This window comes from Salvelinus fontinalis, chromosome 3 (assembly GCF_029448725.1).
Source record: "Salvelinus fontinalis isolate EN_2023a chromosome 3, ASM2944872v1, whole genome shotgun sequence".
Classification (NCBI taxonomy): Eukaryota; Metazoa; Chordata; class Actinopteri; order Salmoniformes; family Salmonidae; genus Salvelinus; species Salvelinus fontinalis.
In genome coordinates this window covers 75,821,705-75,837,475 of record NC_074667.1, presented here as the reverse complement: position 1 = coordinate 75,837,475, position 15,771 = coordinate 75,821,705, and the positions used below count along the sequence as shown (strand labels likewise).

General features: G+C 43.6%; 1 protein-coding gene across 6 annotated transcripts in view; it reads right to left on the bottom strand.

Moving 5' to 3' along the window:
- Positions 1–15,771, bottom strand: part of LOC129851476 (kinesin-like protein KIF21B) — a 125,656-nt gene that overhangs the window by 41,471 nt on the left and 68,414 nt on the right. For all 6 annotated transcript variants that reach the window (XM_055918046.1, XM_055918049.1, XM_055918047.1 and 3 more), the window contains exons 14-17: positions 13,274–13,473; positions 12,699–12,806; positions 10,772–10,962; positions 10,359–10,466 (exon numbers count right to left, since the gene is read on the bottom strand). In XM_055918046.1, the coding sequence (XP_055774021.1) occupies positions 10,359–10,466; positions 10,772–10,962; positions 12,699–12,806; positions 13,274–13,473 (607 nt within the window). The remainder of the gene's footprint in view (positions 1–10,358; positions 10,467–10,771; positions 10,963–12,698; positions 12,807–13,273; positions 13,474–15,771) is intronic.

The window sequence follows — 15,771 nt, the reverse complement described above, 5'->3', positions numbered from 1 at the left end:
TGGCAGTAGCGTTGTTTGGCAAAGCATGTCTGTGTGTGTTGCTTTATGGCCCAGTAATCAATGTTCGCTAGCTAACTAGCTAGCTACGATATTGTTGCTTTTGTTATGGAAAGCCCTTGTTACTAGCTAAATAATGTTTACATATTTTGCATTACTTATCTCATATGTCCATACTGTATTCTATCCTATTCTACTGTATCTTAGTCTATGCCGCTCTGACATTGCTCGCCCAAATATTTATATATTCTTAATTCCATTCCTTTACTTTAGATTTGTGTGTATTGTTGTGAAATTGTTAGATATTACTGCACTGTTAGAGCTAGAAACACAAGCATTTCGCTACACCTGAGTTGATGACCACAGCTAGATAACTAGCTAGCAAGAAATAAACTATTGTAAGAAATTGTATTAGATATTGGTAACTTGTTTTAACAACTTCTCAACATTACCTATAAGTTGACACAACATACACACCCCCTCTTTCTCTTGGACATATGCTGGACTTAAGACACCAACTATAGACACACATAATTCCCCTCCCCCATAATAACCACAGACACACCCAACCCATGGTTGGACCTCAGGACAAAGAACTCTCAGGAACCAATGGAACGTGGACACCAGGCCTGATCAGGACTACCCAAGACCCAGATCGACCAACCGGAAGGCCGGACTCGCAGATCTACCTACTTTGCTTGTTGTCTATATAGTACTGAACATTTCTGGAAACTGCCTCTTTCCCGGACGATTCACTAGGAGTCAGACTGAAAGAGCCTTGCTGCAAGATTTTACTAAGATATCTTTACATGTAATTAAACGGCCTTATTATAAAATTATCCACCTCGTCCTATTGTCTCCTCTTGTTCTCCTGTCAACAGTAAACGTTTTACTAACAAACTTGGAAGCAGAGGATGGTCAAAACATATTTGTATACGGCCCAATAGAAAATCCATCGGACAGGAGACGAGAGGGAGAAATTTATCCAGAGGAGAGGTGACCTTTGAGGGAGAATCGCGATTCAACACACACAGGAAACTGATCAAAGAGCTCGAAACTAAAGAGGTGAGCAGATACCCGTTTAACCAAAATCTGTATATTGTATTATAGCCAATATCTAAATTCAAAGATCAGGAGTACTGTGGTGAGTGTGAATTGTTGCTAAATTTATGTGGAATTGTTTAGAATTTAAGGCATTGTGTACAGATATCTAAGTATTAATAGGTCAAAGACTTATTCACATAGTCAGGCACTACGCGGTATGCTGATCGAGTAGGTGTACAGTGAAGAATAAGCTTTATAACGATTCACATAGTCGGGCCATATTTGACAGTCGATCAGGTAGGGGTTACCGTGAAGAATCCATAATTAAAAGATGGGATCCAAATAGCCGGGCAGTAGTTAGATTTGGCAAATCAGCTAGGTGTTACCGTGAAGACCCATAAAAAAAATAAAAAAAATAAAAAAAAACAAAAAAATATATATATATATATATATAACGATTCACACAGTCGGGCCATATTTGACAGTCGATCAGATAGGGGTACCGTGAAGAATCCATACGTTTTCAAATAGTCGTGCAGTAGCTATACTTAGCTAGGTGTTACGTGAGAATTCTAATGTAATATTGCATGTGTAAGTTGTGTTGTAATTATATGTGTAAGTTGTGTTGTCGCAATGTGGGGGATTGAACGTTCCACGAGACCAATTGCTACTAACTAGCCATATGCTAGTTGAGGCTGTGATAAAGTGACCGCCGTGTCGATGTGTATATATTGCTGTGAAGCAACTATTTTCTGCTGATGAGTTGACCGGATTTTTCCCTCTCCTGCTGTTGATAAATCCCTAAGGGTGAGAATCAATTTGAAAATTATTATAGAAGCGCGTGAATTACTAGTATACTGTCCCCAAAGGAAATTTCTGAAATGTTTTGGCAAAGTATTTAATTAATCGGAAAAAGTTCAAATTAAATCGGAAAAGTTAATAGAAATAATATCTTTCGAATTATATATCATATAATTGCCATTCCAATTATATCAGGAGCGCCTGAATTACTAGTATATTGTCCCCAAAGGAAACTTCTGAAATATTTTGCCAAAGTATTTAATTAATTAAATTAGCGAAAAGCAACAATGTTTTTTATTAAAAGTACCTAAAACTGTCATTCCAATTATAACAGGAGCGCGTGAATATATTCGTATATTGTTTCAAAGAGATATAGCTGATATATTGTTGGAAAACGAAAATAATTCATCGAATACACGACAATAAAATCCTTTGTCCACGCGAGTCGGACACGAGACTGGGGGAAGAGAGGGGAAGAAAAATACATCGCTGGTTTCGATCAGTAACGGGCTAAAGTATACAAAGATAATAATAGACCCAGACATAGCTTAACGACAAAATGACCACGACTATCGTCCCCAAACACAAATTCAACGAATATTTAGATCAGAGAATGAAAGACAGAGCAGGCGGGAAATTACACTACAAACCCGTTAAAAAGAATTGGAGGAAGCAGTGAAGCAAGGGATAGAATGTGAAGTTGATAAGAATAAGAGTCACTTATTTAAAAAAAGAAGGGACAAAGCAAAGGGAAAAGGCACAGGCTGAGATGAGAATAGGTTTATGGGCAATTGAGGAAATTAGGAAAGCTCTCCCTTACCGGAAACCTGATACGATGGGAGTGGTCACTGGAGCACCAACTGACACCAAAGAGGGCAGGCCCAATAATAATGATGGCCCACCTACCACCACAGCAACCCCATCGGCCCCCACCCATCTATACCCAGAACTGCCACAGGGAGAGAAAAAAGCACCACCTCCCTATTTTCAAAATCCATTCACTCAGCAATCACCTCCCCCCTTCCAGGGCATGTCTGACGAATATGCTCCATGGCCCTGAAGCTGCTCACCACTAACCTACACTCATCATTGACCTGGACTACTGAAGCATCAAAGGCTTTTGCACTCTTGAAAACAGATCTCTAAGTGGCAGTAGCCTTAACAGCACCTGACTAAAAAAAAAACAAGTTCCATCTGGATGTTTCTGAAAAGGAAGGATTTACATCATCCATCCTTTTCCAGAACCTAGAGGGGGAGAGAAGAGTGTTGAGGTATCACTCCTCCAAACTGGACTACATTGAAGAAGGACAAACCACATGCTCCAGGTATGTGGCTGCAGTGGCAAAAGCTATTGGAAAAACAGCCCACATGATAATGTGCCATCCATTGGAAATCCACACCCACCATGGGGTTGCAGCATATCTGATGAGCAAAGAATTCACGTTCAGCGCTGAAAGGAAAACGAAAATCCAGAATAAATGCACACAATCACACATCACATTTGTCAACACTGACAAAAACATGGCAGACGCACTCAATGCTGAAGGTCTACCCCACTCCTGTGCAGAAAGAGCTGCACAGGAACTGAAACGGAGACCTGACCTGGGGAATGAACCACTCACCAACACACACAGATATGGGGAAAGACAAGGTGACTAATGGAAAAAGGTACCTGTTAGTTATGGTAGACAGGTTCCCTAAATGGGTTGAGGCAATACCAACAGCAGGGGAGGATACAAAATAGGTCATTAAGTGGCTGCAAACCGAACTCATGTGTGTTGTTTAATGACAAACGCTCCATGTACCAATAGGGTCGGATGTGTAAATGTCAACTGATTAATGGAAGTTGTTTAATGATGGGGTTAGTGTACAGGCCACAATCTCATAAGTCTCGTGGAACGCGCCAATCAAATGTATGTGCAGGTTTGAAGTTGATTTGGGTTGAAGTCCTGCCCCTGGCGTTGCTGGCCATGATAGCCTCTCCAGGTGCAGGCACCCATCTCTCTCCTCATGAGACAATGGCTGGAGGAGTCATGCTTGGTCCACCAAGGAAGGGAGGTCATATGCCCGCCCTTGATGTACAACAAATTGTAATGTTTGATAATTGACGGAACTTTCTGCAGCTCTCTCCACACAGATTCATAAGGTCCAACGGGGAAGCAGAAGGGAGATCTGGCACACGGAAGGTAAAAATTGGTGACTGGGTGGGGTTAATGTCCACAAGAGAAAGTGGCTAGAACCCAGGTGGACTGGACAGTACGAAGTGAGGGAGGTTACTTCACACTCAGTCCAGGTCAAAGGTAAATCAGGCGCACCTTGGCACCACCTCACACATTGCACTCCAGCCCCAATCCCTTCTAGAACACTGACAGAAGTCAGAGCTGATTTAAACAGCTTAAATTCGATTCCAAATGAAGACATTTCTGACTCAGGTGATGCGGAATCAAACTCCGCCTCCCCTGATAAAGGAACCTCGCCCAGTTAGAGGGATATTTCTCCCTCCCTGGGCAAGGCTAGGGATATCTGGCCCCTTATTTGTGATATTCCTACTGACATTTGGGGTGTCCCTGGGCACTTTCACATGGTTAATAGAATAACTATAACCGGATCCCCATGGATATATGTCACGGACACTCTAGTCTAACTAGGTAATAATAGATTAAAAAATTAAAAAAATTAAAAATTTAGATAACAATAGTTAAAATAAGAAACTAATATGGCTCAAATTGAGAAGGTTGAATAAGAGTGGGTGGAGAGCTATGCAGAGAATGGACAGAAGATGGCAGTATTGCAGCACCCAATGGTCTCCCAGCCGACTGGTTGAATGCTGGTGACATAATTTTGTTTTTTGGAGTAAACATTAAGGTTAAGGGTTTCCGTGTACCCAGAGATAAGATATCTTAAAAGAATACACTCATATGGGAATAGGAGTTTTACTTTCTGAGTTTTATTTAGGCAAGGGACTTTGAGAAGATAAAGGGTTCTTTTGGTATGTTTAGATATGGAACACGAATGTAGGTGTAACATTTTGACCTGTTTTCTGTTTCCATTGCATTTTCCGGCGACTTGATCACTCGCGGGGAAATGTGGTGAGAATAATGAGATTGTGTCATTTGGGATACTAGTTTTGAGGTAAATTGATTATAATAGAGTTTATAACTCTTGACCATAAGGTAAGCATTTGTATTGGCCATTAGAAGATAGAGATATGTTAATTAAGATTATGTTAGGACTTTAAAGGTTGACACTATAAGACCTGTGGTTATTTTTAAATCCATGCAGATAAAGTCAAAACAGTGAGACACTTAGTTAATATTGTGAAGGAGCACACAGTTGTTATTGACTATTATTACAAAAAGGCAGACAGATGGGTCTACCCCGCACTGTTCAGACCTTGAAGGTTTGAGAGCAGAGTGGGGAGGGTGGACCAGGAAATGAGCAAGGTAGGCTGTGAAATAAGATAGGAGAAAGGGGTTAACATATATAAGCAGCACAGATACATTTCAAAGTAGATAAGCCACTTGACAGAGAATTGGAAAAGAATAGATATGAATGTACGCCCAAGGGAGAATTGGATATGCGGGGAATAAAAGGGACGTTCCTAGAATATGATGTACTAAGTTATTATTTAGAGTAGGTAAGGTTGATACCTGGCCAGAGCCAGGTATCAAACGAAGGAGGGTACATTGTGGACTAGGAAAGGATGGGGCCTATTGGATAATAAACTTATTTAAAATTAAACATTTATAGCTAAAAAATTAGGCATAGAAGTTAAATATATAATCAGAAAGAACAAATGAGGAACTGTTTGCTAACCAGACCTGTATGTCCAAGAGTTTATACATTGCAGGTGAATTAAGGGAGAAGGTGAATCACTCGACCTGGGGGCATATCGCACTTGGAGGGTGAGACACACTGACACTGCCGAATGATCACAGAGTTAAGGAGAAGAACTGTTGCTAATAAAGCTCAGGGGTCAACTCCTTAATGAAGAATTCCCTGACCCCGACCTTTCCTCACTGTGTTCGTTCATAGAAGTGAAAGTGTTGCTTGATCTCTGGCTGATGATGTGTTCTCTGGGAGAGGGTGGGGTTTTACAGGACTGCTTGTAGTCCTGAGCTGTCTGATCAGGATACGATGGGGATGATACCATCGCAGTGCTGCCAGAACCACCACCAGTTCCAACGGACCAGGGTTCAGCCGGCCTCCTCCACCACTTCAAGACCAAGTCCCACGCCATCACCTAAGCTCTCCAATCTGGTACAGATAATAAATATAAAAGACATCTCAGATAGTGAACATTTGGGGACTGAAACTGAGTATGAGGAAAGGGAGAATATGTGGTTGACCTACAAAACACTTAATAGAAAGGACTGTGTCGTATGTGGACATGCCAGACCTATTCTGGCTGCTCACCCATTTGTCCTAAGTAATGGGGAAGGTTGGATGTGCATATTGGAAAAGTTCGAGCCAAATTCAACCCTGTGTAAAACTCTGAGTCTTGTGTTCCCAGTGGTCCCTCCCCAGAAGGTACCGTGGGGAGTTAAGGCATATGGGGGATATAACAGCTGTATCCCTGGCACAGGTAGCGGTATGGACTATGGAAGGCTCCCTGCTACTGCCTGCATCACTAATACCACTAGGAACTGGAGGTGTTGCTGATGTATGGTGGATGTGTGGACCTGCCAGGCGGTTGACCCCATTTTTGAAAGGAAATTGTCGTTGCTCATGTGTTTTGGCCAGTCTGATACCACCGTTGCCTATTATTATAGCTAATCAACTTCTGGGAGCTACACAGGACACAGAGGCTTGGGACCAACCCAGGAGACGGCAGAAACGTGACGCTCCTTGGTCCGAGGGTACAGATAACATGCACACCAACCTGTTGGGGGTCCCAATAGGGGTCCCCCACGAATTCCAGACATTAACCAGGAATGATGGCCTGTGGCATCTGATGCCCATCATTGGCCCAGCTATTGTTGATGTTAAAACAAAAGGTCTGGATCAATTATAAACACACCCACACAGGACTTACAGGGATGGCTGAACAATTGGATGCTGCCTCACAAACCAGTAGACACAATAGACTAACACTGGACATAAGTCTGGCCAACAAGGGAGGTGTAACAGTGTTGCACGTTTGTTCCTAACAATACTAGTCCGGATGGGAGCATTTCAAAAGCTCTGAGTGGGTTGGCAAGGTTATCAGTGGAGATGAAGGGTCTTGCAGGTGTGGAGGAGAGTGGACTGTTCCCCTGGCTGGGTGGTTGTTTTGGTAAGTACACTGCAATGATGATTACTGGATTTCTGACACTAGTTGTGGTTTTTCATTTCTGTATTGCCTGTATCATACCTTGTTTGAAGAAGTTTGTTACAGATGTGTAAGGAGCCTCTAGTATGATGCCGTTGCTTGATGCTCCAGTTGGAGAGGCTGATACGAAAACGAGCTTCCGCAGGAGAGTGGGCTGACAGAGGAGGACCCTTGGTTTGCTGTAGTTGATGTTGAATGAATAAAAAGTGATGTTTGTCCTCCCTGTTGTGAAGGTTTGAAGTTCCCGGGTGGCGACGAGCCCACCTGGTACAGGTTGCATAGAGGGATGGACCTGAGGGTTTAACATATTCTCGTTTTTTGGTTTACTAATGTGTGGTTGGCCACTCCAGGGGTAGTTATTGGAGTGGTCTCCTTTTTGGTCCTTGCTCATTTACGACTCAACTTACATTGATGCTATTGGTGTCCCCAGGGGGGTGCCAGATGAATATAAACTGGCGGACCAAGTGACAGCTGGGTTTGAATCATCATTTTGTTGGTGGTGTACAGTTAATAAAAATGTGGACAGAATTAACTACATTCATTTTAATGTCCAGAAACTGGGCAATTGGACTCAACAAGGCTTCGAGGCGGTCCATGGACAATTGGCAGCTACGTCCTTGATGGCATTTCAAAATAGAATCGCGGTTGATATGTTATTGGCTGAACGGGGGGGGGGTCTGTGCAATGTTTGGTGCACAGTGTTGTACCTTCATTCCCAATAACACAGCTACGGATAGGAGTCTGACTGTAGCATTGGAGGGACTTCGTACCCTTAATGGTAAGATGAAACAGCATTCTGGAGTGGACACTACTATGTGGGACTCATGGATGGATGCCTTTGGTAAATATAAGACGCTGGTTTCCTCTATCCTAGTATCAATTTCTGTTTTTGCGGCCATTCTTGTAATAACTGCAGCCATAGACCCTAATCAGGAAAGGGCCCAAATGTTCCCATTGCTTGAGGATGGGGAAGCTGGACCTGTCTATCTATTTGAGGACTAAGATACTTTTATGTCACGTCTCTTGTGAGACGTGAAGAGAGGGAATCAAAAATTTGTCTTCTGACAAATTTTATCCCTTAGCTTTGTCTTTTTATACTTTTATGTCACGTCTCTTGTGAGACGTGAAGAGAGGGAATCAAAAATTTGTCTTCTGACAAATTTTATCCCTTAGCTTTGTCTTTCCATACTTTTATGTCACGTCTCTTGTGAGACGTGAAGAGAGGGAATTAAAAATTTGTCTTCTGACAAATTTTATCCTTTAGTTTTGTCTTTTATATACTTTTATGTCACGTCTCTTGTGAGACGTGAAGAGGGGGATTTGTAAGAAATTGTATTAGATATTGGTAACTTGTTTTAACAACTTCTCAACATTACCTATAAGTTGACACAACATACACACCCCCTCTTTCTCTTGGACATATGCTGGACTTAAGACACCAACTATAGACACACATAATTCCCCTCCCCCATAATAACCACAGACACACCCAACCCATGGTTGGACCTCAGGACAAAGAACTCTCAGGAACCAATGGAACGTGGACACCAGGCCTGATCAGGACTACCCAAGACCCAGATCGACCAACCGGAAGGCCGGACTCGCAGATCTACCTACTTTGCTTGTTGTCTATATAGTACTGAACATTTCTGGAAACTGCCTCTTTCCCGGACGATTCACTAGGAGTCAGACTGAAAGAGCCTTGCTGCAAGATTTTACTAAGATATCTTTACATGTAATTAAACGGCCTTATTATAAAATTATCCACCTCGTCCTATTGTCTCCTCTTGTTCTCCTGTCAACAGTAAACGTTTTACTAACACTATTTAATTCACTCTCCATAATCGCATAAAGCCCGTAGATACAAGATTAGCTAGCTGGCTAATGTTAGCTAACTTGTTAGCATAATTCGCTAGCTAGCTGTTGTACTAGCTAGGTAAATTCAAGACGCACTTCACAGAGCAGGCGTTCCCTAGTCAAAATATGCAAATACATGCTCCAACAAACCAATAGAATCTCGCTGCCTCGTGCCTGGCTCTGCCCACCTCCTTGTTTGTTCTGCCCACTATGATAAATCTGCTCCCATTGGAAACAACAGGTTGTGGTCTATCTTGGGTAAGTTACACAAAAAGCTTTATTAAAGACTCTCGGCAGCCAGCTACAGGCAGCTTCTGCATGGAAACTAATCCATTGTGATTTAATTATAATGCTACTAGCTACAGTGGCCAGATAGCTAGCTTGGTAAAGCATTTAGTATTGTGTGCATTGTGCTGCACTTACCACCCCGTCGTTGCATATGAAGTGTGTGTGACTGCCTTTCTCAGTTAGCAAGCTAACAGTAGCTAGCTAGCTAGCTAACTAATACGTGCACATTATCAAATCTAACCAAAAAAATCCTTCTTCAACTCCTTAGCTAGACATAAAATAAGTAAAGACTTCCTCTAGAAAAAAATGTATGTATTATGCAGCTTTATTGTTTTAGTTCGTTTTTTTAAATTGTTTTAGTTGGAACAATCCTAATGAAAATGACTTTTTCTTGAAACTCCTGCCGGCTCCCCCACACTGAGGTTTGTGCTCTCTGAATGGCTCAAAGTCAAGTTGCCAAGCGTTGCGATTCTACAAATAGAAACGGCAGTTTCGCCGATACGCAGTAGGTACGTCTTTTGTTCTAGCAAGAGAAGGAACGGCTTCCCACTGCTTCCCATATACTTATCGGCAGTCTCATGCTTTAAGCAGCTCTCAGATTCTCTGTGTGTTTCATGCTTTAAGCAGCTCTCAGATTCTCTGTGTGTTTCATGCTTTAAGCAGCTCTCAGATTCTCGGTGTGTTCCATGATTTAAGCAGCTCTCAGATTCTCGGTGTGTTTCGTGCTTTATGCAGTTCACATGCAGGCACATAGGCATGCACACCACAGGAGGTTGGTGGCACCTTAATTGGGGAGGACAAGCTTGTGGTAATGACTGGAGAGGAATCAGTGGAATGGTATCAAATACATCAAACACGTGGTTTCCAGGTCTTTTGATGACATTCCATTTGCTCTGTTCCGGCCATTATTATGAGCCGTCCTCCCCTTAGCAGCCTCCACTGAGACACGCACGCATGCACGACGCACGCACACACACACACACACACACACACACACACACACACACACACACACACACACACACACACACACACACACACACTCCTCGCCGTGACTCACCCAACAACCCGTGTCCCGTTGGTGGTCACCACTTCGCTCTGTCCCAGGTAGCCGTTCATCTTGGTGTTCCACTGTCTCACTATGTTGGACACATTGGTTGGAGTGGTCCTAAACCAACATATAAACAACAGGACACAAGCTATGAGCCAGATGAACGTGTTGTTCATCCAGACCTGGTTGAGCAGACACACTATGTAGTGTAACAGAGGCTTAACATCACATGCTCATCCATCAGCAGATCACATTCAGACTAGATCTTGGGTCTTCTGTCTCACAAACACACGGGATTAAGCTCTTGACAAGTTACCTAGTGGGGGGAAAAAGCTAGCGATTCGATGGTGCAGGTGGTAGAATTTCAAGCTCAGCAGTAAGGTTAACCAGTTCAACTTGGTTACAGTAGCAGTACTGCCTACCTGTTGGACTCTGGTTCAGAGGAGGTGGTGCTGGGAGACAGTTCTGCTCCAGAGTCTAGGGGCTGTAACCGTCGAGCCATGCGTCCAGACAGGGGTTTAGCCAGCCGTCGTAACGCTGTCACTTCCTGACTCTTTCTACGTAAGACAAGCTCCTGCTGACACTTCTGACTCTCCAACGACCTAATCTGGTACTGAGGGAGGGAGGTGGAGAGATGTCACACAATACATCTGGAATGCATGACTCATAGATGTTAAATACATATAGAGGGGTTGGGTTAAACGCAGAAGACACATTTCAGTTGGAGGCATTCAGTTGTACAACTGACTAGGTATCTCCCTTTCCCTTTACTAATGATTTGTTGAACTGGCCGAGGAAGGGAGGTAAAAGGTATCCCCCTTTCCCTTTACTAATGACTTGTTGAACTGGCTGGGGAAGGGAGGTAAAGGGTACCCCCCTTTCCCTTTACTAATGACTTGTTGAACTGGCCGAGGAAGGGAGGTAAAAGGTATCCCCCTTTCCCTTTACTAATAACTTGTTGAACTGGCCGAGGAAGGGAGGTAAAAGGTATCCCCCTTTCCCTTTACTAATGACTTGTTGAACTGGCCGAGGAAGGGAGGTAAAGGGTACCCCCCTTTCCCTTTACTAATGACTTGTTGAACTGGCCGAGGAAGGGAGGTAAAAGGTATCCCCCTTTCCCTTTACTAATGACTTGTTGAACTGGCTGAGGAAGGGAGGTAAAAGGTATCCCCCTTTCCCTTTACTAATGACTTGTTGAACTGGCCGGGGAAGGGAGGTAAAAGGTATCCCCCTTTCCCTTTACTAATGATTTGTTGAACTGGCCGGGGAAGGGAGGTAAAAAGTATCCCCCTTTCCCTTTACTAATGACTTGTTGAACTGGCCGAGGAAGGGAGGTTAAAGGTATCCCCCTTTCCCTTTACTAATGACTTGTTGAACTGGCCGGGGAAGGGAGGTAAAAGGTATCTCCCTTTCCCTTTACTAATGATTTGTTGAGCTGGCCGAGGAAGGGAGGTAAAAGGTATCTCCCTTTCCCTTTACTAATGATTTGTTGAGCTGGCCGGGGAAGGGAGGTAAAAGGTACCCCCCTTTCCCTTTACTAATGATTTGTTGAGCTGGCCGGGGAAGGGAGGTATAAGGTACCCCCCTTTCCCTTTACTAATAACTTGTTGAACTGGCCGCGGAAGGGAGGTATAAGGTACCCCCCTTTCCCTTTACTAATAACTTGTTGAACTGGCCGAGGAAGGGAGGTAAAAGGTACCCCCCTTTCCCTTTACTAATAACTTGTTGAACTGGCCGAGGAAGGGAGGTAAAAGGTATCCCCCTTCCCCTTTCCCTCCCCCTTTATTAACCGAGAAATAAAAAAAGTCTCTGGTTGAGTACAAGAGCATCATAAGTGTATTACGTATCTCCAGGCATACACTTCTATGTCACCTCACACACACACCCTGACACACACACACACCCTGACACACACACACACACACCCTGACACACACACACACACCCTGACACACACACACATAAACACACACACAAACACACCCTGTCACACACACACACACACACACTGACACACAAACACAGACACACACCCTGACACACACACACAAACACACACACAAACACACCCTGACACACACACAAACACACCCTGACACACACACAAACACACCCTGACACACACACACAAACACACCCTGACACACACACACACACACACAAACACACCCTGAGACACACACACACACACAAACACACCCTGACACACACACACACACACACACCCTGACACACACACACACACACACACACAAACACACCCTGACACACACACACACAAAAACACACCCTGACACACACACACACACACAAACACACCCTGACACACGCACAAACACACACACGTACCTCCTGTCGTCGCTGCTCCTTCTTGAGCTGAGCGATCTCTCTGTTCCTCTTGGCTTCCACCATCCTCCTCCTCAGCTGCTCCTCCTTCATCTGCTTCATCAACGCCACCTGGGGACCGGATGAAGAACTGCACTTAGCTGAAGAGAACCCTCAAACGTGCTTACATACTTCTCAGGGAGCATAGGCCATCGATGACTGTGGGGGGAATACCCTGACATAGGGCTATAAACATTGCAGATAGAATGCCAAGAGTGTGTAAAGCTGTCATCAAGGCAAAGGGTGGCTACTTTGAAGAATCTCAAATATAAAATATATTTTGATATGTTTAACACTTTTTTGGTTACTACATGATTCCATATGTGTGATTTCATAGTTTTGATGTCTTCACTATTATTCTACAATGTAGAAAATAGTAAAAAATAAAGAAAAACCCTTGAATGAGTAGGTGTGTCCAGACTTTGGACTGGTACTGTATATATTTGACACAATTCTCTGCCTCCTACCCCCTTCTCCTCCTCCTCCTCCTTCTCTCCCCTCTTCCCTCCTCTCCTCTGCTCTGCCCTCCTCCTCCTCACCTTGGCTTTCTTCATATCGTTGACCTCCTGCTGTAGTTTCTTCAGCTCTCGTTCATAGCGTCCCTGGTTCTTCAGTAGCCTAGCGTGTTCCTTCTGAGCCGCCTGTAGCTTCATCAAGTCTCTGTTCATCTCCTTTAGCCTCTTCTCATAATCTGACTTGATCCTGCTAGCCTTCTCCTCCGTGTAGTTCTCCATGGACACTAGAAAGGAGAGGAGAGAGTGATGCTTATTAAAAGAGGTAGAGCTGAAATTGACTACAGTACGTACAGGTTACCGCAAATATCAGGAAACACTTCAGTAAATGAGGGATACAAAGTATATTGAAAGCAGGTGATTCCACATTAACATCTTAGGGTCATGTATAAAAATGCACATTATTTTGGCTACCTTGGCTAGAAGAGATCTTAGTGACTTTGAAAGACGGGTCTCAAAGGAGCACAGGGTGTGTGTGTGTGTGTGTGTGTGTGTGTGTGTGTGTGTTAGTCACCAGATCTTAACCCAATTGAACACTAATGGAAGATTCTGGAGCGGCGCCTGAGACAGCGTTTTCCACCACCATCAACAAAACACCAAATGATGAAATTCCTAGTGGAAGAATGGTGTCTCATCCCTCCAATGGAGTTCCAGACACTTGTAGAATCTATGCCAAGGTGCACTGAAGATGTTCTGGCTCGTGGTGGCCCAGTGCCCTATTAAGACACTATGTTACTAATAAAGCGCTGCTCTACCTTCTTAACAGCACTGTCAACAGGGCAGGTCCTACAGGCCTGGACTACTGTTCAGGTCAGGTGCAACAAAGAGGAACTTAGGAAAAATGCAATTGTGTCAGAACAGGGCAGCACGGCTAGTCCTTGGATGTACACAGAGAGCAAACATTAATAATATGCATGTCACTCTCTCTCAAAGTAGAGGCGAGATAGACCTCATCACTACTTGTATTTATGAGAGATATTGACATGTTGAAAGCACCGAGCTGTCTGTCTAAACTACTGGCACACAGCTAAGACAACCATGTATACCCCACAAGACATGCCACCAGAGCAGAACAGACTATGGGAGGTGCACAGTTCTACATAGAGCCATGACTACATGGAACTCTATTCCACATCAAGTAACTCATGCAAGCAGTAAAAATTTGATTTAAAAACAAATAAAACTACACCTTATGGAACAGCGGGGACTGTGAAACAACACAAACATAGGCACAGACACATGCATACATACACATGATGACATACACACTATACACACACGTACACATGATAACACACACACTATACACACACGTACACATGGATTTAGTGTTGTAGATATGTGTTAGTGGAGTAGGGGCCTGAGGGCACACATTTAGTGTGTTGTGAATTATGTAATGAATGTACTGTAATGTTTTTTTAAATGGTATAACTGCCTTCATTTAGCTGGACCACAGGAACAGTAGCTGCTAGCGAACGGGGATCCATAATAAATACAAATGGTGGTGTTTCCTTTATTTTGGCATTTACCTGTATCTATGTTGTGCTACAGCTGTGTCTTCCCCTACAACAATCACTCACTGATGTTGGGCAGTATGTACAGTACACTCTGTATGCCTACATTACCCATAACCCACTGAGGCTGTGTAGTACTCTGTCTCTCTCCAGCTGTGTGTCTCTGTGACTGTATGCCTACATTACCCATAACCCACCGAGGTTGTGTAGTACTCTGTCTCTCTACAGCTGTGTGTCTCTGTGACTTCATGCCTACATTACCCATAACCCACTGAGGTTGTGTAGTACTCTGTCTCTCTCCAGCTGTGTGTCTCTGTGACTGTATGCCTACATTACCCATAACCCACCGAGGTTGTGTAGTACTCTGTCTCTCTACAGCTGTGTGTCTCTGTGACTTCATGCCTACATTACCCATAACTCACTGAGGTTGTGTAGTATTCTGTCTCTCTCCAGCTGTGTGTCTCTGTGACTGTATGCCTACATTACCCATAACTCACTGAGGTTGTGTAGTATTCTGTCTCTCTCCAGCTGTGTGTATCTGTGACTGTATGCCTACATTACCCATAACTCACTGAGGTATTTGAATTTATTATGGATCCCTATTAGCTGCTGCCAAGTTTATACAATTTTAAAAACATTACAATACATTCACAGATTTCACAACACACTGTGTGCCCTCAGGCCCCTACTCCACCACTACCACACATCTACAGTACTAAATCCATGTGTATGTGTGTATAGTGCATATGTTATTGTGTGTGTGTGTGTGTGTCTGTCTGTGCCTATGTTTGTGTTACTTTACAGTCACCGCTGTTCTATCTGTTTTTAAATCTACTGCTTGTATTAGTTACCTGATGTGGAATAGAGTTCCATGTAGTTATGGCTCTATGTAGTACTGTGCACCTCCCATAGTCTGTTCTGGACTTGGGGACTGTGAAGAGACCTATGTTGGCATGTCTTGTGTGGTATTCATGGGTGTCTGAGCTGTGTGCCAGTAGTTTAGACAGACAG